General features: G+C 34.9%; 2 protein-coding genes across 5 annotated transcripts; both read left to right on the top strand.

Annotated features, from left to right (window-relative positions):
- The first annotated feature begins 99 nt into the window (after positions 1–99).
- On the top strand, positions 100–5,517 carry LOC106406313. The gene is made up of 9 exons (XM_013846943.3): positions 100–477; positions 564–685; positions 929–1,124; positions 1,210–1,726; positions 1,814–2,065; positions 2,158–2,349; positions 2,431–2,505; positions 2,602–4,833; positions 4,925–5,517. The coding sequence occupies exons 1-9, from the start codon at positions 287–289 to the stop codon at positions 5,201–5,203; spliced, it is 4,056 nt and encodes a 1,351-aa protein (XP_013702397.1). The 5' UTR covers positions 100–286; the 3' UTR covers positions 5,204–5,517.
- A 13,938-nt stretch (positions 5,518–19,455) lies between these two features.
- LOC106406623 (serine/threonine protein phosphatase 2A 55 kDa regulatory subunit B alpha isoform-like) lies at positions 19,456–23,092 on the top strand. Of its 4 annotated transcripts, none has more exons than XM_013847314.3 (14): positions 19,456–19,798; positions 20,007–20,110; positions 20,184–20,279; positions 20,374–20,493; positions 20,734–20,859; positions 20,965–21,056; positions 21,182–21,300; positions 21,411–21,534; positions 21,623–21,746; positions 21,845–21,913; positions 22,000–22,091; positions 22,189–22,266; positions 22,364–22,419; positions 22,514–23,092. In XM_013847314.3, the coding sequence occupies exons 1-14, from the start codon at positions 19,675–19,677 to the stop codon at positions 22,657–22,659; spliced, it is 1,470 nt and encodes a 489-aa protein (XP_013702768.1). In that variant the 5' UTR covers positions 19,456–19,674; the 3' UTR covers positions 22,660–23,092. The 4 variants fall into 4 exon arrangements, with proteins under 4 accessions (XP_013702768.1, XP_013702769.1, XP_013702770.1 ...); XM_013847315.3 differs by having other exon boundaries at positions 19,457–19,798; positions 22,517–23,092; XM_013847316.3 differs by having other exon boundaries at positions 19,457–19,798; positions 20,734–20,856.
- The last annotated feature ends 365 nt before the right edge of the window (positions 23,093–23,457 follow it).

Here is a 23,457-nt window from a genome sequence, read left to right on the forward strand (position 1 = left end):
ATTAATAAAATTTCAAAGTTGCAACGTTATTAATTTATAGAATTTTTTTCTGTACATACAAGAGTTAAGCTACATCACTTCGAAAAGAAAAAAAAGAACTCAAATGGGCTTTCAGACAAAAGTCAAACGGTTTAGGGCTTCTTGTAAGTGCTAGATAGAGTTCTCGAAACATCGCCGGAGAATAATGATCTCTTATTGTCTCCCTCTTCCACAAACCTCGTAATTATCAGGACTCAGGTTTTTACTTACATTTCACGACGAACAGACTCAAATCCGGAATTCAGAAATGGATCAATCAGCTCCTACTCCAAAGCCTTCTCTCCCGATCACAATCGAAAGCTCCAGAGATTTGCAATGCGTCGGAACTATGGAGATCGCCGCCCCCAAACCGATCGGTTTTCTCTGTGGCTCGCTTCCTGTTCTCGCCGATAACTCATTTCCAACTTTCACTTCCGCTCTCTTACCCTCTCACGAAACGTACGTTTTTGCATCATCTCCCACTCAGCTTCTTCTACTTGAACTTTGTATGCAAAAGCTCTTTTACCTATTTGGTGTTGTTGCAGAGTTAGTGCTCCCAGGTACCAGAGGATTCCACCAGAGACAGATCTTAATCGGCCTCCTCTCCTAACTGATTTTCCTGAGAAAATGTTACCCCTCGCCGCCGTCAAGTCTAGAATCACCGGAGGTACCTTTTATTATTTGTGTGGTTTTAGTCTAAGGCTTCAAATGTTTACAACCGCACCGCTGTTAACAAACATTACTATGTATCTAGTATCTTTATGTTTTTTGTTAAATTTCTTAGGTGTTATTGGACTTTTCTCCATATATATGGATAAGCTAATGTTATTTTGTGTTCTAGTTCTACTTGTGCCTAGCGTCCATGAAACTTCCTTAAGGTGGTATGGTTTTCGTGTTTATGATATGACAGATATATCTAAGGAGGCTAATGTTATTAGCAAGAAATGTGAAGCACTTGCTGTCTCGGGTCTAGCAGAGTACGGAGATGAGATAGACGTCATTGCGCCGGTTGACATTCTTAAGCAAATCTTTAAGATACCTTACTCCAAGGCTCGAGTCTCCATAGCTGTTCAACGTGTTGGACAGACTCTCGTCTTGAACCCTGGGTGTGCCTCTTTTTATACTTAACTCCACCTTTTTTGAATCATGCAAGTCTTTTTTTTTTTAATGTTAAGATTGTTTGTGATGTAGACCTGATGTTGAAGAAGGAGAGAAACTGATTAGGAGGCACAAGAATCAACCCAAATGTACAAAAAACGTGGATGAGTCTTTGTTTTTGAACTTTGCTATGCATTCAGTGAGGATGGAGGCATGTGATTGCCCTCCAACACATTCGCCACATACCGAGGGACAGTCAAGTTCTTCTGCTCTCCCCGCGGAAGAGAACTCACGTAGTGCTCCTGACGACAGACTTGACAAAGCTGCAGGGAGTGGTAAACAAGTGAAACATGATGGTCTTATTTGTAAGAATGAGAAGAGCAATAAGAACAAGGAAGTAAGAAAAAATACTCTGATCAGCGAAAAGAATCGAAAGATCAAGCCGTCAGGAGACTCTGAGAAACACAAAAGATGTGGGAGCAATGAGTTTTTAAGAGTTCTGTTTTGGCAATTCCATAACTTCCGCATGCTTCTGGGAAGTGATCTGCTTCTCTTTAGCAACGAAAAATATTTGGCTGTAAGCTTGCATTTGTGGGATGTTAGCGAAAAGGTTACTGCTATGCTCTAGACTGGTTTTGCTTTTTCTTCTTATCAGTAGAGTCTCTGCTAATTGTTCATTTTTTTTTTTTTTGCACAGGTTACACCGTTAACATGGCTTGAAGCTTGGCTTGATAATGTAATGGCAAGTGTGCCCGAGCTAGCAATTTGCTACCATGAGAAGGGTGTTGTCCAAGGGTATGAGCTCTTAAAAACAGAGGATATATTTCTACTAAAAGGAATCTCTGAGGATGGTACACCTGCCTTTCATCCTCATTTTGTTCAGAAGAATGGTCATGCTGTTCTAAGGTTTCTTCAATCAAATTGCAAAGAGGATCCTGGAGTTTATTGGGTAACATTATAGATTATTATTATTATTTTTTTAGCTAGAATTATTATTTGTTGATTCATTGCTTACATTTGATTTGGCTATGTCCTTTTCAGCTCTACAAAAGTGCGGGTGAAGATGTGATTCAGCTTTTTGATCTCTCCATTATTTCAAAGAGCCATTCTTCAGGAGATGAAAACGACAACGCAGGCACATTACCGTCTATGATTTACAGTGGGAGAAGTGACTCACTGTTTTCTTTAGGAAATCTTCTATATCGTGTTGGTCATAGACTTTCTTTGTCTGTGGTAAGGAGACAGTGTATTAATATGCATGAAACATGATAACAGCTTAACTGCCGCTTTTCTAACACTTTGCATCATGTCCAGGTGCCGAATGATCTGACCAAATGTGCAAGTTTCCTCAGAAAATGTTTGAATTTTTTGGACGAGCCTGATCATATGGTATATGTTTCTTAAGACCATCTTTTAAATAGCATTGAGCCTTTTTTTCTTGCTAAATATTTGATGGGAACTCATCTCTGATACCATGCTTGACAGGTTGTTCGAGCATATGCACACGAGCAGTTTGCAAGGCTCATTCTGAATAATGACGAGGAAGTTGATTTGACTTTCGAGTCTAATAATGTGCAACGTGAAGTCAAAATAACAGACCTAGAAGAAGAATCACTTGATACTGTTACTGTTGACCATGAAAGTGAGGAGGTGGTTTTCTCGGAGGACAAGTTCACTGAAGATTATTCGGGTTCTTACAAAAAGCTTGAGGCAGACGTGCCACCTTGCAAGAAACTATTGAGTTCAGACAGTCCAGACAGTCCGGATTCACATAATGCTGAAACCTGTGTTAGTTCAGATGCTAATCTCGTTCTTGGTCCTGTATGCCAAGCTCCTGCACCTCTGCTTGAGACTACAACCTATCTGATTTCATCGAAGCTAGCAGCAGTTCACCATGTTTCTCAAGCTATAAAGTCTCTCAGGTGGACACGGCAATTACAGTCTTCAGAACAGGACGGTTCGTTTGATGAGACATTACCATCTCCTGATTTTTCGAAATGCTCATGTGGTGATCCTGATTGTATTGAAGTCTGTGATATCCGTAAGTGGCTTCCAACATCTAAACTAGATAGGAAATTGTGGAACCTTGTTCTGCTACTTGGTGAATCATATCTGTCTCTAGGAGAAGCTTACAAAGAGGATGGACAGTTGCACCAGTCTTTGAATACTGTGGAATTAGCCTGTTCCATTTATGGATCAATGCCACAGAAGTTTGAGGAGACGCTATTTGTTTCATCAATGAACAAGTCTGTGGTAACAACGCAAGTTGAAGATTTTGAAGCGGAACTTTCATCATCAGCACGCCTCTTCTGGGCTAAAGTGTGGATGTTGGTTGGTGATGTATACGTTCAGTTCCACATTGTTAAAGGTCAAGAGCTCTCCAAAAGACCAAAAGTGACACCTAACAGTCAATTAAGAATGCCGTCAGAAGTAGTAAAAGAAGTAGAGAGGCTCAAGAAGAAGTTAACTGAGTACAGTCAAAACTGTGACTCGTGTTCTTTAGTAAATTGCAGCTGTAAGAGTGACAGAGCAAGCAGTGGAAGAAGCGCAAGCAGCAGCAGTGGAAGTAGTGTTCGTACTGTGTCTCATAACAGAAAGCACAATAGAAAACTGAAGTCCAAGACTGTCACTAGCGGGCTCTCACGAAATGTTGAAGATGAACATGTTAATGTCACTTTTGAGAACAAAAGCCATAAAGAAATAGAGACGCCAGCAGGAACAAAAGAAGAAGCTGTCCCTTTGGATCAGAATGAATCCAGCAGCTCTAAGGGTGTTAAAAAGGGAGGAATATTTAAGTATCTCAAGGGTTCCAAGTCTGATGATGATGATGATGCAGAAAGCAATCTCTTGGCTGCGTTGAATTGTTATGAGGAAACTAGAAGAGCATTACAGGAGCTTCCAAGTGGCTGTAACGAGTTTCAGTCTCTCAACAGAAAGAAAGGTTGGGTCTGTAATGAACTTGGTCGGAACCGACTTGAGAGCAAAGAGCTAAACAAAGCTGAAGATGCTTTTGCTGATGCTATTGTGGCATTCAAGGAAGTTAATGATCACACGAATGTTATACTAATCAACTGCAACTTGGGTCATGGACGACGAGCCCTAGCTGAAGAAATAGTCGCAAAGATGGAAGCTCTTAAACTGCATCCTGCTTTCAAAAATGCTTACGGACAAGCTTTGGAGACTGCAAAATTAGAATACAGCAAGTCACTCAGTTATTACATGGCAGCAAAGGCAGAACATAGTGTTGCCACTGATTTGGTTCAAGACGATCTGAAAGTTGAGGTCTACACGCAGCTTGCTCATACATATCTGAGACTTGGAATGCTTTTAGCAAAGGAAGACACAACCGTTGCAGCTCGTGGACAGAACAGCATCTTGAAAACTACTCATGAAGTATCAGCTAGTGATGCTATAAGAGAGGCATTGGCTCTATACGAATCTCTTGAGGAAATACGCAAACAGGAAGCTGCCTACTCTTACCTTCAGTTAGCGAGGTATCACAAAGATTGTTGCTTAAGGATTTTGGAGACTGACCTGCATAAACCTGACACTAATGTCGTCCAGAGAGCCAAGCAGTACGCTTTGTTGGCAGATAGAAATTGGCAGAGATCAATGGACTTTTATGGCCCTGAGAATCATCCCTCAATGTTCTTGACAATTCTGATAGAGAGATCTGCTCTTTCCTTTAGCGTTTCAAACTTTTGGCAATCAAAAAGTGTAAGTGCTCTTGCCTTGTGTCTTCTTTGGTTGAAGAATGACTTGTTTTATATCTTATAATTACGCAACTTCTCTGTTATTGCTGCTGCAGATGCTTGAGATGGCTTTGTCTTGCCTGCTTGAAGGCCGCCACATTTCCGAAACACATGCGGAATCATTAAGAACCAAGGACCCGGAGCTTTACTCCAAATTCTGGGCCCAGTCGCAGATGGTTCTCAAGAGAATGCTGACCTTATCCATACCCGCGGAAGGAGCAAACAAGTCTCAGAGCTCTGGGAAACTAAGAGAGCTATATAAAACATCACTCAAGTCAATAAGTCTGAGCGACTTGAATGCAATGCATGCCTTGTGGACTACAAGGGTAAACTGATGAAGTTGACTACCTTTGTGTTGTGGGTTTTAGTGGAACGTAAATGGTCAAAGCATGGAGTAAAGGCTCCTTTCTACATTTGTTACTACCATCTTGAGAGCAGCAGTGTAGTAAGAGTAAGAGTTGAAGTTCCAGGATTTGAGCGGCTTTAAATGTGATCTGTTATACACTATGTAGAGCTTGTGAAGCTGATGTTACAAGTGTTTTATTGGATTTTTATGCAGTCTTAGAGGGTTTTATTTGTTTACTTAAGTCAGCACGATACACTTTGCTTATGATCTCTCTCTCACTATTTATTGCGTTTAAGAGTTTTATTTACTTGATCAGTAAAGGTAACAAAATTAGTGAATGGCTATGAGAGCTGCCTTTCGAGGTGGTTGAAGCTAACACAAGAAGAAACCAATAATTGTTCATAATCTTTTTTTTTTTGTAACACTTTTTTTTTAAATTATAAATTTGTTGTACCCACCTCGAAAAATATTTTAATATGTAATATAAATTAATAACAAAGTAAATTATGTATAAAACAATTATTATATATTAACAATGTCAAATAAAAAACCTAAAAATAAAGGAAAATTGTCAAATATACCATTTTCAAAGTACCACTTTTCATGTTTACACTAACTATTTTTACTCTCATCTTTAATGAAGGGTAAAAGATATTTATAACATTTTGATTAACATCGACAAAAATAACATACGGTTAACTAATCTAAACTTAAAACATCAACTGTTGAGATGAGATCAATATATGAGGAGACATGAGAAGCTAAGGGAGATGAGGAAAGGATGAACTTAGGGAGTTAGGGCGAGCTTGGGTGAGCATCCGTACCGGCCGTACATGATACCGTACCAGGCCGTACATCTTGGGCGAGTAACTCGACCAAAGGTAAAACAAAGTTACCTAAGTAACTTTGTGAGATGAGAAGAAGCCTTGCTTTGTTACCTAAGAGATCAAGACTGTTGAAAGGGAAGAAAGGGAGCGTGTGACAGCCTGTCCGACGCTGGCATAAAGCAAAAGGAACCTTATCCTTGAGAATGAAGCTTATTGGATCATTTGAATTAAAGCAAAAGCTTATCCCTTGTAATAGTGTCTTTCCCAAAACCCTAGTCTCTAAGTTGCCTCTCTATATATTGTAATATCAGATCATTAATGAAAGTTAGACTGTTCTGAACAATTAATCTCTCTATGCTTTTCAGTTTTCACAATGATTCTCCATTAGTCTCTTAATCTCTTAGTCTCTCTTAATTTACTCTAATCTCTTCTTTATTCTCATCTAAACTCAGATTATCTTTTACATTACTCAAAAGTCATATGGTATCAGAGCCAGGTTGATTTCAATCTGAGTTCTTGGTGTTTTCTCTTGAAGATTCAAACTTGAAGCTTTAAGAGATCAAGTGAGTGTGTTGAAGTGTTCTTGGAAGAATCTACATCACGGGGGTTTCATCTACGTTCGGGATTTCTTATCTGGTTCTTTGAAGATTAAAGACAAGGCACGAGGGGTTTGAAGCTGGTGGTGTGGTTCTAAGTCTCAAGATCAAGTCTTCTACAAGTTATTGAAGTGAAACTGTTGAGGATGGAAAGCGGTACAAAGATGAAGGTTGCTGTGACTTTCAAGGGAAGTAACTACCTAGTATGGTCTAGGATGGTGAAGACTGCTGTGGGAAGCAAAGGTTTATGGGAGCATATCACATCTGGTGAGGCTCCAAAGCTTATTACCCAAGGAGGAGACAAGGAGAGTGTCTCGGAAGCTGAAGCTGAGAAGTGGCAACAAGAGGACTTGATGGTGATGTCTGTTCTTCATGCCTCGTTGGAGCCGTCCATTCTGGATGCTTAGAGCTATTGTGAGACAGCCAAGGAGCTGTGGGAAACATTGAAGAAGGTGTATGGAAACACCTCTAACCTTAGCCGGGTCTTTGAAGTGAAGAAGGCTCTAAATGGCTTAGCTCAAGATGACACGGAGTTCACTAAGCACTTGGGGAGGTTCCGGACACTCTGGTCTGAGTTGGAGATGCTGAGGCCAAGCACAACTGATCCGGAGCTTCTAAACGAAAAGAGGGAGCAGGATAAGGTCTTTGGGTTGTTGCTTACATTGAATCCGAGCTACAATGGGTTGATCAAGCATATGCTGAGGGCTGAGAGACTTCCTGATCTTGAGGATGTGTGTGCTCAGATACAAAAGGAGCAAGGCTCTATTGGCTTGTTTGGTGGCAAAGGAGACTTGTCTCTTGCCAATGCTGCGTAAACTTATCATGAAGAGATCCCACATGCCAATAAGGCAGCACATGGCAAGTATGAAGATAGGAAGTTCAATGGGAACTGTGATCATTGCAAGAAGCATGGACACAAGAAGAGCCAGTGTTGGATACTACATCCCCACTTGAAGCCGGCTAAGTTCATGAAGGAAAGAGAGGCAAGAGCTCATGCATCTGAGGGAGCGAGTGGAGCTGGGTCATCTAACCGTGGAGCTGAGGGAGAGGGCCGTGAGAGTGATGGCAAGGCATTGGTGACATATTCAGGAGCTCCTAGCATCCGTGGCAATGATCATGACTTCAGCAGGAGATCCGAGATGGATTATTTCATCAAAATGCTCAAGGATAATGGTAACATTCATGGGTACTCTTTTGGTGCTTCTATGGCTGCTAAAGCCATAGAAATGTCTTCTTGTGTTGCTGATATTGCTAGGATTGATCTAAATAAGAGTAATGCTAGAACTGAGTACACCTTTACTAAAAATGCTAAGATGAATGATAAGCTCAATGCATTTAGATCACCATTAAACCTTTGTCATAATGCTAGCAACATACCTAAGCCATTGATTGTTGATTCTGGTGCATCTCATCATATGATTAGTGATACTAATCTTATTAAGGATATATAACCAGCTAATGGACATGTGATGATTGCAAATGGAGATAAGATACTTATTAGAGGAATAGGAAACTTGAAATTTTTTGATAAAAAACACTAGAGCTTTCTATATGCCTGATATTACATCTAACCTACTGTCGGTTAAGAAATGCACAACTGATTTGAATTGCAATGTTATATTCAGTCCTAATGATGTAAAGTTTCAGGATATTGAGAGCAGCCAATTGATTGGAAAAAGAATCACTAAAGGAGAGTTGTATTTGCTTGAAGAACTTGATCGTGTTTCCAACTACAATTGCTCATTTACTTCTGCTTCTAGTTTAAATAAAAATGTTTTGTGGCATGCTAGATTAGGACATCCTCATTGAAGGGCTTTGAACTTGATGTTACCATGTGTTTTATTTGAGAATAAGGATTGTGAAGCTTGTATTTTAGGCAAGCATTGTAAAACTGTTTTTCCAAATTCTACTAGTGTTTATGATAAGTGCTTTGATCTGATTCATTCTGATGTTTGGACTGCACCTTGCATATCTAGAGATAATCATAAATACTTTGTCACATTCATTGATGAAAAATCCAAATACACCTGGTTAACCTTAATTCCATCAAAAGATAGGGTGATAGATGCATTTAAGAACTTTCAAGCTTATGTGACTAACCATTATCATGCCAAGATTAAAATTTTGAGATCAGATAATGGAGGAGAGTACACAAACTATGCGTTCAGGAGCCATTTAAACCACCATGGGATCTTGCATCAAACAAGCTGTCCGTATACTCCTCAACAGAATGGAGTGGCTGAGAGGAAGAATAGACACTTGATGGAGGTTGCTAGATCACTAATGTTTCAAGCCAATGTTCCAAAGAGATTTTGGAGTGATGCCACTGCTTGCTATCTGATTAATAGAATTCCCATAAAGGTGCTAAAGGATCAAGCACCATTTGAAGTTCTAAACAAGCACAAGCCATCAGTGGATTACTTGAGAGTATTTGGATGCTTATGCTATGTGTTGATACCAGGAGAGTTGAGAAACAAGTTAGAAGCAAAAAGCACTAAGGCAATGTTCATTGGCTACTCTACAACACAAAAGGGATACAAGTGCTATGATCCAGACACTAGAAGAGTTCTGATCTCTAGAGATGTGAAGTTTATTGAAGCAAGAGGATACTATGAAGAAAAGAATCAAGAGGACTTGAAGGATCTCACATCAGATAAAGCCGGAGCTCTAAGAAAGATCTTGGAAGGTCTCGGCATCAAGATGAATCAGGAACAACCTACAGGTGATGGAGGTCAACAAGAGAGTCCTACCACGCCCATTGAAGTTGTTCAAACACCTCACCTTGATCATGAGGGGGGAAGTGAACCTGAAACTCAAGAAAATGGACAAGATGGAACCGGCTTGAGTGAAGAAGGAGAAGAGAGTGTTTTAGGCTCTCATAATCAAGGTGGTCAAAGCCAAGGAGATGTAGAAGCTCAGGCTGAAGTACAAGAACCAAGTGTCCAAGAGGAGCAGGTTCAAGAGCAACCAGTATTGAGGAGAAGTACAAGGCTGAGAAAGGATCCTTCTAGCTGGGTAAACACGAGAGTATACTACAATGCCCAGGCTGTGGAGCATCCTTCTCAGGCCGTGTGCTCCTTTGCTCAATACCCTGAAGAACATTGTGCTTTTATGGTGAACTTGGATGAGAGTTATGTCCCAAGAAGCTATGAAGAGGCAATGTTGGATAAAGAATGAAAGGAATCAGTAGGAGCTAAAGCAGGAGCAATGATAAAGAATGACACAAGGTATGAGAGTGAGCTACCTAAGGGAAAGAAAGCTGTGACTAGTAGATGGATCTTCACTATCAAATACAAGGCTGATGGAAATATTGATAGGAAGAAGTCAAGACTGGTTGCAATAGGCATCACTCAAACATATGGAGATGATTATATAGAGACATTTGCACCAGTGGCTAAGCTACATACAATCCGAATTGTATTAAGCTTGACTGTGAACCTTGGATGGGGTTTATGGCAAATGGATGTAAAGAATGCCTTCCTACAAGGAGAGCTTGAGGATGAAGTCTATATGCATCCTCCACCAGGCTTGGAACACTTGGTGAAGAAGGGAAATGTGTTGAGATTGAAGAAAGCCATCTATGGATTGAAGCAATCACCAAGAGCTTGGTACAACAAGCTTAGTACTACCTTGAATGGCCGAGGCTTCAAGAAGTCTGAACTAGATCACACTCTCTTCACTCTCACCACTCCCTCAGGTATGATAGCACTCCTTGTGTATGTTGATGATATCATTATCACAGGAAGTGATAAGGAAGGTATCATAGCAACCAAGGAGTTCCTTAAGTCTATGTTTGAGATTAAAGACTTGGAAGAAATGAAATACTTCCTTGGGATTGAGATATGTAGATCCAAGGAAGGTTTGTTCATGTCCCAAAGGAAATATACACTTGATCTCTTGAAAGGTGCAGGTGCTTATGGAGGCAAGACAGCAAGGATGCCTATGGAGGATGGTTACAAAGTCCCACGAGAAGGGGAGATTGAAGACATCAAACCATATCAGGATCCTAAACTCTATAGAAAACTAGTTGGCAAATTGATTTATCTTACCATCACTAGACCTGACATTTGTTTTGCTGTGAATCAGGTGAGCCAACACATGCAGGTGCCTAAGGAGCATCATTGGCGCATGGTGGAGATGATCTTGATGTATCTCAACGGCTCACCTGATCAAGGAGTATGGATGTGTTGCAATGGGAACACTAAAGTGGTTGGGTATTGTGATGCGGATTGGGCTGGTGATAGAGCAGACAGGAGATCAACAACCGGCTATTGCACATTCATTGGAGGCAACTTGGTTACTTGGAAGAGTAAGAAGCAGAAGGTGGTGTCTTGCTCAAGTGCAGAAGCTGAGTATAGAGCTATGCTGAAGCTTACAAACGAGCTGGTGTGGATCAAAGGCATCTTGAAGCATTTGGAGATTGATCAAGCCACACCAATGGCCATGCATTGTGATAACCAAGCCGCCATCTACATTGCCTCCAACTCGGTGTTCCATGAGAGAACCAAGCACATTGAAGTTGATTGCCACAAGGTGAGGCAGATGATCATCCTAGGAGTCATCTTGTCATGCTACACTAGGAGTGAAGATCAGTTGGCTGATGTGTTCACTAAGGCAGCAAGACAAAAGACTATGAAGTCCATTCATATCAGATTGGGACTCATAGATCTTGGGAAGAGAAGGAGCTGATCCCCTAAGTCATGAGGTCTATACTCTTTTTCCCTCATCAAGGTTTTGTCCCAATGGATTTTCCTTGATGAGGTTTTTAATGAGGAAGATCTCATGGTTGTCCAAGCTTAGACTGTCACAAAGTTAAGCTTGAGGGGGAGTGTTGAGATGAGATCAGTATATGAGGAAACATGAGAAGCTAAGGGAGATGAGGAAAGGATGAACTTAGGGAATTAGGGCGAGCTTGGGTGAGCATCCGTACCGGCCGTACATGATACCGTACCAGGCCGTACATCTTGGGCGAGTAACTCGGCCAAAGGTAAAACAAAGTTACCTAAGTAACTTTGTGAGATGAGAAGAAGCCTTGCTTTGTTACCTAAGGGATCAAGACCGTTAAAAGGGAAGAAAGAGAGCGTGTGACAGCCTATCCGAGGCTGGCATAAAGCAAAAGGAACCTTATCCTTGAGAAGGAAGCTTATTGGATCATTTGAATTAAAGCAAAAGCTTATCCCTTGTAATAGTGTCTTTCCTAAAACCTTAGTCTCTAAGTTGCCTCTCTATATATTGTAATCTCAGATCATTAATGAAAGTTAGGCAGTTCTAAACAATTAATCTCTCTATGCTTTTCACAATGATTCTCCATTAGTTTCTTAATCTCTTAGTCTCTCTTAATCTACTCTAATCTCTTCTTTATTCTCATCTAAACTCAGATTATCTTTTACATTACTCAAAAGCCATACCAACTCTAAACTCTAAATCATCAACTCTAAACACTAAACCATGAAACATCAACTCTAAACCCTAAACCCCGAAACATCAACTCTAAACCCTAAACCCTAAACCTTCAAATCTAAACCCTAAAACATCAACTCTAAACCCTAAACGTAAACCCTAAACCCTAAATCTAAACTTAAAACATCAACTTTAAACCCAAAATCATCGACTCTAAACCCTTAACCATGAAACATCAACTCTAAACCCTAAACCCCGAAACATCAACTCTAAACCTAAAATTCTGAACCTTCAAATCATAATCCTAAAACATCAACTCTAAACCTTTAAAGGAAACCCTAAACCCTAAACCCTAGATTTTTCTGAAATTCGAACCCAAAACCCTAAAACCCTAAACCTTCAAATCTAAACCCTAAAACAACAACTCTAAACCCTAAACGTAAACCCTAAACCCTAAAACCCTAAAACTTCAAATCTAAACCCTAAAACATTAACTCTAGAGTTTAGAGTTTAGGGTTTAGGATTTAGGGTTTAGGATTTAGGGTTTAGAGTTTAGGGTTTAGAGATGAAGGTTCAAAGTTTAGGGTTTAGAGTTGATGTTTTAGGGTTTAAGATTAATTTTTTAGGGTTAAGGGTTTAGAGTTTACTTTTTAGGGTTTAGGGTTTAGAGTTGATGTTTCGGGTTTAGGGTTTAGAGTTGATGGTTTAGGGTTTAGGGTTCGTATTTCAAAAAAAAAAGGGTTAGGATTGATGGTTTAGGGTTTAGGGTTTGGGGTTTGAATTTCAAAATAGTATAATTCGAAAAAAAAAATAATTTTTATTTTTTTTAAATTTTTATTTATTTAAATATTTATTTATTATATATATAAAGAACAATAACATAAAAGTCTTTTGTCACTCAATGAAGAATGTATTTTTGAAAATGTCTCTTTAGTGGTAGTAAAAATGAAAAGTGGTAGCATAAAAGTGGTAAACATGTAATTTTTTTAAAAATAAAATTATAATATTTCAGATTTTTTTCTCTAAAAACATTCAAATTTACTAGCATTATATATATATAAACAAGGACGTACCAGAGTACCTTCTCGAAGTAAGCATGGAAGTCAATGTTTCGGTGGTGAAGCTAAAAATATTTTTCACAGGGATCAGTGCTGATAAAATTATTAATATTCAAGTATTAAATTAATATTAGAAAAATCGCTTTTTAAACTCTGAAAGTGTCACATTCTCGCACACTAAACATTGAACGTTTTTGACTAGCACTTTAAACCTCGAAATTGACATTTTTATGATAACAAACCTCCAAATCAACTAAGTGACCTGTACTGTTCATTTTTGTGATGACGTGTCGGTTTTTTCTTCTTTCTTTTTTCGTTAAAAAAATAATAAAATACATAGAAAATTCGAAAAAATCGAAAAAATTCGGAAAAAATCGAAATAAAATTGAGAAAAATCAAAACAATTCAAAAAAATCTATAATTTCAAAAAATATAAAAAATAACATTTCAAAATTGAAAATGAAATAAATATTTTTAAAAATTAATCTAATTATAAACCAATAAGTATATATAATATAATAACTTGAACGGTGATTCAAGATTCTGGTTTTTGGTTTTTGATTTTTTAAAATATTTTGATTTATTAATACTTAACTTGTTAAATTTTCAAAATTAATCCTATTATTGGTATTATTTATTAAAATGATATTTATTTTAGTAATTTAAGTTTGTTCTAAAAGAAATTAACTTATAAGTGAAGTTCTTAAAAATAGTAAATAACTTTGAAATTAAATAAATAACTAATCAAACTTTAGAGAAACTAAAATATATGTTACTTATCTAAGAAGCTCCACTCATACCAAAACCTAACGTATACAAATCTAAAGACATACCTCTCTATCTCTTAATTATATTTCAAACTAGCTTAAAGTATTTTAGTTAAGGTCAAAAACATTTTAAGTGGTCTATGAGATATTTTCTAGTTTCACAAAAATTTAATAAGTTAAGTATTAATAAATCAAAAAATTAAAAAAAAATCAAAAAAAAAAAAAACAGAATCTAGTATCACCTTTCAAGTTATTATAGTATATATATTTATTGGTTTATAATTGGATTAATTTTTTGAAATGCTATTTTTATGTTTTTGAATTTTTCAAAAAATCGAATTTTCGATTTTTTTCGAATTTTCTATGTATTTTTTTTTTTAAAAGAAAACAAAACTGACACGTCATTACAAATGAATAGTACAGGTCACTTCATTGACTTGGTAAACAAGCAAACCTCATTTGAGGTTTGTTATGATAAAAATGTCACTTTCAAGGTTTAAAGTGCTAGTCAAAAACGTTCAGTGTTTAAAATGCGAGAATGAGACGCTCCGAGGGTTTAAAATGCGATTTTCCCAATTAATATTAGTAGCTTTGTCCTTTATAAAAATTAGAACCTAAAATGATATTTTTAGTATTATACACTCTACAAGCGAGAGTTATTCATATGCGGTTAATGTACAATGACTATTTTTATCCTCATTTTTAAAGAAAAGTAAACGACACTTATATCTGTACGATTAACTAATCTATAGGGTTTAGAATTGAGGGGTGATGTAGAGTTTTCGGAATGTGAAATTTAAGATTCTAGTAAATATATAAATAAATATTTAAAAAATAGTTTCAACATAATTTTCGATTTGCAAAAATAAATTTTGAAAAAAAATTAAAACAATTCAAAAAAAATATTAAAAATTCAAATTTGAAAAAATATAATCCGAAAACATAATTTTTTTTTTAATTTTTTTCCTTTTTTTTAATTTTTTTTAAAAAAATTTATTTAATAATGATTTATTATATATATAGAGAACAAGGGTATAAGAATCTTTCGCCACTTAACGAATAATGTATTTTTGAAAATGTCTTTTTAATGGTGGTAAAGATGAAAAGTGGTACCATGAAAGTGGTAAACATAAAATTCCCCTATACAGAATCTAAATTCTAATATTTTGCGTTGTATAAAAAGTCTTAATTAAAATACAAGTGAAAATAGTATGATATATTTTATTTTAATTATTTACTTATGTTAATATATAGTTTGGTTTCAAATATGTTTATAAAATAATGCAACCCTTGATCTCGTAATTGTAATATAATATTATTATAACTAATGTTAAATTATAGTATAAACGAAAAATAAAATTATATTCTATTTTCTATAAATTTTTATTTATAGCCTATATTATATTAAATTATTATTAACTTATTCATTTAAAAAGTACTTTCTTAAATAAGATATTATCTACCATAAAACGGGTTTAAAATTCTTAAACTATGTAATATTGTTTTATAAAAATAAAATTCTTAACATATGTATTATTATCTTTACAACTATATTATATTTACAACTATATATATTAATAAAATTATCTTTACAACTATATATTATCTTTTTATTTTTTAATATTCTGAAACTCACAACATATTATCTAAAAAGTGATTATATACAAAAAGGGTATTATTTGCAAAATATGCTATTAGACTTTTTTTGAAAATGTAATAAATCATTAAGGATATTAATGACAAATATATTTTAACTATAAATTTCATCTTTATTTTTAATTATATCAAAATATATTATAAAAATATAAAAATGTTACCAAAATTATAATTATTTTTATAAATAATGCATTAACTTAGTAACAAAAAGATTCAAAGTCACACAATCTTCCAAACTCAAAATAGTTGTCTAGTTTTTCAAAATTTCTCTCGACCAAATATACAATTTTAAAATAAAATATTACAAACTCAACATGATAATATTCCAAGTTTCTTAAAAAGGTAAAATCATAGATGCTAAAGTATATTTTTTTTTGAAATGTGACACAAAAAAATTTATGTTGGAAAAATCAAAAGTAGTGTAATATTTTGAAATTTAATTCAGTAACAGAAAAATCAGAAAAATTAATACCATAACATCCAAAAAAAATAATATATATTGATGAAATTTACTAAAATAATATGTTGCAATAATTAATTTTTATTTCTCTGATATCTAGAGTACAACTTGTGAATGAAATATATAATAAGAAAATTTGCCAAATATGACTTATAATTTGATTTTAACCCCAAAAGTATACCTAAACTTGAATAAAATGCAAAAGTAACCCAACAAATTACTGAAATTACAATCAGCCCCTTATGACCAAACAAAAAATCAAAATTTTTTTTACGAATATAACCCTGTAAAGTATTTTGAGGTTTTGTAAGTATTCTAAGGTTTTGTAAGTCATCTGGGAGACTTCCAAGAAGTCTTCTCATGTAGTAGATCTTAAAAATAATTTATAAATTTTATAAAAATATATTTTGATGGGAAAAAAATTGAAATCATGTAATTATAAAGATTTGTAAATAATATAAATTAAGATCTAGTAAAATTGAATGATTTTCAACATAGATGAGTGAATGTAGTGTGTCATGATATTATTTGGTTAAGGGTTTGATAACATATGTTGTAGTATTATATGTATTCTTAGGGTTAGATTTTGAAAGCTTAACTTTTTTTTGTAAAAATTAAATTTTGGCTTATATATGTCTAGTTATGTGTATATTAAACACTTTTAAAGTTGATTTATGTTTCATGAAGTGTTTGTTTCGAGTTAGTTAGTTATTTTGAGTTTAGAGTTTAAGTGACTTAAGTCTTCCAACAAATAATGCACTAGAAGATTTTTACGGAAGTCTTCTGGGCTAATAGTAAAATTAGGGTCTAGAAAACTTTCAGGTAAGTCTTCTAAAAAGTTTTCTATTAGAAGACATATTTGAAAGTTTTCTGAATCAAAATTTTTTAACTTTATTGGAATTTTTTGTTTCTCTATATAAAGAAAATTTACACATTTTCTCTTTTTCTCTCAAATGACTGAAACAAAAATGTAATGTTTCTCATTTTAAAACTCTCCGGCCTCTCTCTCTAATTTCTTTGAACTTAAAAACACCAAACTTTATATCAATTTCTCATTTTTATCCATGTCTTTCTCACTGATTTATTTTGTTTAGCAGATTTTTCATTATATGGTTCTCTTCTTCCAATTTTTTAAAAGTAGATTTATAAATCATATTTTTTCCAAGAGTATTTCTTTCTGCTTAGTTTAAATTCAGCATCTTTCTTTCTTATGATCCTCCGTATTTCTGTAAAAAAAAATTGAAAAGTTGGTAATATACTTAACATTAAACCTTAAAAAAAAATCATATCGGAAAAATAGATTGTTTTTCTTTCTCTTATTTTGTGGAATGATCCAAAAATGCCCATTTGCAGCTAATCAATATGATTTGTGATGAAGTGTAATTTAAATTAAAAGGTGAAGGTGTTATCAACAAACGAAGTTTGATTTCAATACTATACTAGCTTCTATTATGCGTTTTAAAAATGTAGAAATATATTTTTAACAAAATTAATTTAATTAAACAAAAATGTGGTGTATATAATAATATGATATAATTTTACTGCCTGTATTTAAATTAAATATATAAATTATTTTATTTAACTTTTAACCCATACTATCGTAACAAACTGTTATAAATCTATATATTTTAATTTTTAAAATTTTGATATATAAAAATTATTATAATATTTTTATTGTAAGTCATTGATATTAACATCTTATTCATATACAGTCTTAATTTCTTATGAAAATTTGTTTTGTTTAAATGAATGTGTTTCATATATGAAAATACAAATAGATTGATCTGTTAATTAATTTACTTCATATTAAATGAAAATATTTTTAGTATTTAAGCCTGCAAAAAATGATTTTTATAAATGATTTGGCTGTTTAAATAAATTTTTTATTTTATTAAATAATATATATTAAGATTAATAAAAAAATATTTAAAAGTGAGATATAATATTTTATAATGTTTGGGTTTGGAAACATGATTAGTAGTATAATGTTGTTTTATATAGTTACCGTTAATGAGTTCTTGTCTTTTTATTAACTACCTATAATATTTATGTAATATTACACATGACTAAAAATCATGTCCAATGTAATGTTTCTGTTAGGCTTGGACACATTTACCAGGAACCGAAGAACCGAACAGAACCAAAAATAGTGGTTCGGTTCTCGTTTGGATCGTATCAAAAACCTGCGTGGATCGTATATCACTAGAGCCAACGAACCGGAACCAGAACCGAACCCAAACTAGAACCGGGCCAAGAACCAAATAAGTACCCAGAAATCTTTAATATAATTTATATATTTATAAATATTAATTGTATTATGTTTAAAAATAATCAAATAATTAAAAAATATTACTTATAAACTAAAATACCCAAAAGCGAATTTTCATAATCTTTTTTATCCAAAAGTTTTAAGTGCTATGAATTACCTAATTTTTTATCAGATGACCCGCAACTTTTTGATATTTAATATGGAAAACCCAGAATTTTTTTTATTTTTTAACCTAAATTAACCGAAAAACCGGAACCAAACAGGAGCCAAATGGGATCCGAAATGATAGGACATTAGCCAGTTCGTAACTTTAATACCCGAACAGAACCAAAAATTGAAAAAAAAAACAGAAATCGAACCGAATTTTCTAAATACATGAATGGATCCTAAACTTTTAGAACCGAAAAATCGAACCGGAACCGGAATTGAGAACCGAATGCTGTTTGTTAGTTTCTTTTTTAACAAGGGAGATACTTTATGGGAAATTCTCACAGGAATATATATATATATATATATTGTTGTATGATAAAATCGACTTATTTAAATAAAAATGATAAGTGTTGGTAATAACAACAAAAAGTAAAAAATATTTTATAGTACAAGGCATAAACATCACATTATTAGTGTCTTTATACAACATATATTAACAGATGTAAAACAACATTGTCGATTCATATGAAAATAGTTTTTTCACCACTCATATAAACATATCTAGAAACAAGTTTTACTGTATTTTGTGAAGATCATATATCTTTATCTTTATTTTTCAAAAAAGAAAAGAATAGATACATTTATCCTACAAAAACTTAAAAAAAGAAATAAAATCTACACCCAAATAAAAAGGGAAATTAATTTCCTAAGATTGTCACATTGTTCATACACAATCACAGCTGTTAGGAGTGAGTAAGTATGAAATAAAAATGAAATTTCCGTGCACTAAAAATGAAATAAAATCTAAATCCACTAATTTTCTATTAGGGAAGATTTAATTTCTTTTATTTATTTGTTGTCACATTATAGTCACTCACAGCTAATATGAGTAAGTAAAGTTTGGAAACAAATCTAATTTCCCAGCATTTAAACAAAGAAATCCATAAAAAGGGATAAAAACCAAAATAATTAACATTTTGCAAAGAAAACAATACCAAATATTTACATTTTTCATTAATAATATTTTTTATATTATAATTACCTGCTGAGATAGAGAGAGAAGGGACTGTATTTGTTCCTGGGAAGGAATCATCTGATATATACTCTCCTCTCCTCTCTTCTCTTCTCTTCTCTCTCTCCTTCTCCTTTGATCGATTGGCTACATCCGCCGTGAGATTAAACCAACCGGCGAACTCAATCAACCGGTTTAATCGGTTCTGATCCGGTTATATCCGAAAGGAGAGAGAGTGTGTGTGGGTTGAGAAACAGAGAGGGAAATGAACGGTGGTGGTGATGATGAGGATGTCGTCGTCGCAGCTTCGGCAGACGCGTCTCCGCCTCTGCAATGGAGATTCTCTCAGGTCTTCGGTGAACGAAGCGCCGGTGAAGAAGTTCAACCAGGTGAAAAAAAGTCTTCTCTTTTGACTTTGATTCCATCGGATTGAGCTCATGAGTTTTTCGATCTGAATCTGTCGAATTGGGGATTAGGGTTTCTGGGTAATGGTAGATCTGTTGGTGGGTTATCTTAAAGTTTTGATTTTTAGTCTGAAAGTTTTTAAGTCTTTGGTCATTGAGTGTGAGTAGCTGAAAGTGTTTCTTCCTCTTGCAGTTGATATGATTTCAGCAATCGAGTTTGATCATTCCGGTGACCATCTCGCTACTGGGGACCGTGGAGGAAGGGTTGTTCTCTTCGAGAGAAGTGATGCCAAACATGTAATGTCTCTTTGCTTCTTCTTCTTTTTTCCTTTGGGAATTTGACATTTTGGTTATGATAATCAATTTACAGAGCAGTGGAGCTAGAAGGGATCTTGAAGATACAGATTATCCAGTGAGGCACCCTGAGTTTTGTTATAAAACAGAGTTTCAGAGTCATGACCCTGCGGTATTATGATTTTACTCTCTCTCTCTTTTCGTCATTGTAGTATGTGATAAGAGTGCTTGTGTTGGTCTTTTCATGTTTGATCTTTGTCTACCAGTTTGATTACCTCAAGAGTTTGGAGATAGAGGAGAAGATCAACAAAATTAGATGGTGTCAAACTGCGAATGGCGCTCTCTTTCTCCTATCGACAAACGATAAAATCATCAAGTATTGGAAGGTGAGGATATTATTCTTTATTTTTGTTGTTGGCATCTAGATCAAGTAATGACTTTTTGTTTCAGTGGGAGCTTAGTATGTTGCCTCTCTGGGCATTGGCATTGGCATTGTTTGTTGGGTTGCTTACTGTATCTAGATGGTTCTAAGTCCTTAATGTTTTAAAGAGTTACTCCTTGCTTGTTGAGATGAGTATACAGGGGTGGTGATTCTTTCCTCTTGTTTCTGATGTGAGTTTTAACAGGTTCAAGACAAGAAGATAAAGAAAATATGTGATATAAATGCAAATCCTTCAGGAGCTGTGGGAAATGGAACCGTCGCGAACGGAGTACCTGACGCAAACATCTCATCGCTCCGGTTGCCAGTGGTAGTTGTACTCTTTAACATTCTGTTTAGAAATTGATTCTCAAGTCATGCAAAGTTACTTGATATGCAATCATTTGTAGACTAATAGTTCATTTTGACATATATACAGGTAACTAGCCATGAGTCGAGCCCTGTGGCTAAATGTAGAAGAGTCTATCCTCATGCTCATGATTATCACATCAACTCGATCTCAAATAACAGGTAGGTTATTCATATCACGCATTTAGATTTATACCTCGACTGCTTTTTCATTGTAAATGTTAGCTTGAGATCTATACTTTCATTGTAAATGTTCTGCTCCTAATAGTTTTTATATTAAAAATCAGTGATGGCGAAACATTTATTTCTGCTGATGATTTGCGAATCAATCTTTGGAATCTGGAGATTAGCAATCAAAGTTTCAACATTGTTGATGTGAAGCCTGAGAAAATGGAAGATCTGTCTGGTAAGCCGTGGTTTATTGTTCTTTTTGTCCATTATGTTCCCTACATGATATGGTGGTCGAGCAATTTAATACTATATTTTAAGTTACTACTACCGCATTTATTCTTGCAGAGGTTATCACAGCAGCAGAGTTTCATCCTACCCATTGCAATATGTTAGCTTACAGCAGTTCCAAAGGCTCGATTCGCCTTATTGATCTGCGCCAATCAGCTTTATGTGATTCGCATTCCAAATTGTAAGTCTCAGATACTGGTAACTCTGTTAACTTCCTATATCATGCGGTTGCAAGAGCAGCAACGGCTCAACATTGCTTGTTTATGCAGGTTTGAGGAACCAGATGCAGGTGGTTCTAAATCCTTCTTCACTGAGATTATTGCTTCAGTGTCAGACATCAAATTCGCAAAAGAAGGAAGATACTTACTTAGCCGTGACTACATGACACTTAAGGTCCATACTTTCATCTTTTCCATTGGCATTAGATTATGATTAGCGCTTAAAGCTAAGGTTCCCTGATCACATGGTTATGTTTTTTTTTTGCTTTTCAGTTATGGGACATCAACATGGATTCAGGTCCGGTATCAACTTTCCAAGTTCATGAATATCTGAAACCGAAGGTAAGCTTCATATACTTTGATAGAGCTGCATTTGACGAGTTGGTGCATGACTGATTTGTTCTCTTTTCCCTTTTGGCCATTTACAGCTCTGTGATTTATATGAAAATGATTCCATCTTTGACAAGTTCGAGTGTTGTATAAGTGGCAATGGACTGCGAGCAGCTACAGGTTCTTACAGGTATGTTCCTTTAAGCTTTGTTATTAGGCTATTAGCATTATCAGATGACTATGGTTCCCTTTCTAATCATTCCCTCTGCTTACACCACTCTATCCAGCAATCTGTTCCGTGTGCTTGGTGTTTCCCCGGGAAGTACTGAGACTGCAACGTTGGAAGCAAGCAGAAATCCAACGAGGTAAACTTGGTCAAAGCTATTAAGAGTTTAGTTTGTTCAGTCTTCTCTTTCTCAGTCTTGATGAAATGTAATTTTTGTTTGTTATGGTTTATCACAGGAGACATGTCCCAGTTCCCTCAAGGCCACCCAGACTAGGTGGTATGGCAGGTAGAGGTCAGTCTCGTTCTGCACTTCTCTCATTTAAGCATATATATTTAAAGAATTTGGCAACAAATTAGTAAAATAAAATATTTAAATGGTGAAAAAGCAGGATCAGAGAGTGCTGCTGGAGTGGATGGGAATAGCAATAATGCTCTTGATTACACAACGAAGTTGCTGCATCTTGCTTGGCATCCAAACGAGAACTTAATTGCTTGCGCTGCTGGAAATAGCTTGTACATGTACTGTGCTTAACCCCCATACTCAGCAACAAAAAAGGAGCTAAGAAGGCGCATTTTCTCTGCTTCTGGACTCTGTTTTTTTCATGGTTCCTTATGGGGATCGCTATCATCATCATTGGTCACACTTAAGCTCTGTAATCATCATCATGTTGGGGGTTCTGGAAAGGCAAGCAGTGAAAACCAAATTTTTTTTTTTAATCTATTTTGAAGTGTAGAATTCACCCGGAAACAACTTTTACAGGCCAAGAAAGAAAAAAGAAAATCCGATTGGAAGAAATCGTGATTTTAGTAAAATGCTAATCTCATATGACTTTTGGATTGGATATAGATTTATATTCTTCTTACAATCTTTTCTGGGTCTTGTGTAATCATTTGTTTTATTGATTCTTTTGTTAAACTTCTTTTTACTTTGGCGAATTATTTAAAATAATATATTTAACTACTAATGTTGTGTTCTTATTTGCTTATTGGCTTGACAAATTCAGTAAACAAAAAAAAGTAATATTTGATCAAATCCACAAACACATCCATTTAAATTAGGGCTGAGCAAATAAACCGAACCTGATCCGATAAAAATAAATCCGAACCGATCCGAACCGGCATAAATACCGAATGAATCTTGTTTTATGGTATTTCGAGTTATGAATATTATCCGAACCGAACCCGAACCTAAATGGATATCCGATAGAACCCGAAACATTTAAAATTTCCAAAAAGAACTTGTACCAATCATGATCTCAATTCCTAATATGTATTCAAAATATATTGAACATCTAAATAATTATCTATTATATGAAGATTGATTGTTGAA

Source organism: Brassica napus, chromosome C6 (genome assembly GCF_020379485.1).
Source record: "Brassica napus cultivar Da-Ae chromosome C6, Da-Ae, whole genome shotgun sequence".
Taxonomy (NCBI): Eukaryota; Viridiplantae; Streptophyta; class Magnoliopsida; order Brassicales; family Brassicaceae; genus Brassica; species Brassica napus.

Bases quoted from the DNA above. Each gene is read 5' to 3' on its own strand.
- LOC106406313 (XM_013846943.3), top strand. From the start codon at position 287: ATGGATCAATCAGCTCCTACTCCAAAGCCTTCTCTCCCGATCACAATC. The intron at 478-563 runs GTACGTTTTTGC...GTGTTGTTGCAG, and splicing joins CTCTTACCCTCTCACGAAAC to AGTTAGTGCTCCCAGGTACC. The intron at 2,066-2,157 runs GTAACATTATAG...TGTCCTTTTCAG, and splicing joins AGGATCCTGGAGTTTATTGG to CTCTACAAAAGTGCGGGTGA.
- LOC106406623 (XM_013847314.3), top strand. From the start codon at position 19,675: ATGAACGGTGGTGGTGATGATGAGGATGTCGTCGTCGCAGCTTCGGCA. The intron at 21,914-21,999 runs GTAAGCTTCATA...GGCCATTTACAG, and splicing joins ATGAATATCTGAAACCGAAG to CTCTGTGATTTATATGAAAA. The intron at 22,267-22,363 runs GTAAACTTGGTC...GGTTTATCACAG, and splicing joins GCAAGCAGAAATCCAACGAG to GAGACATGTCCCAGTTCCCT.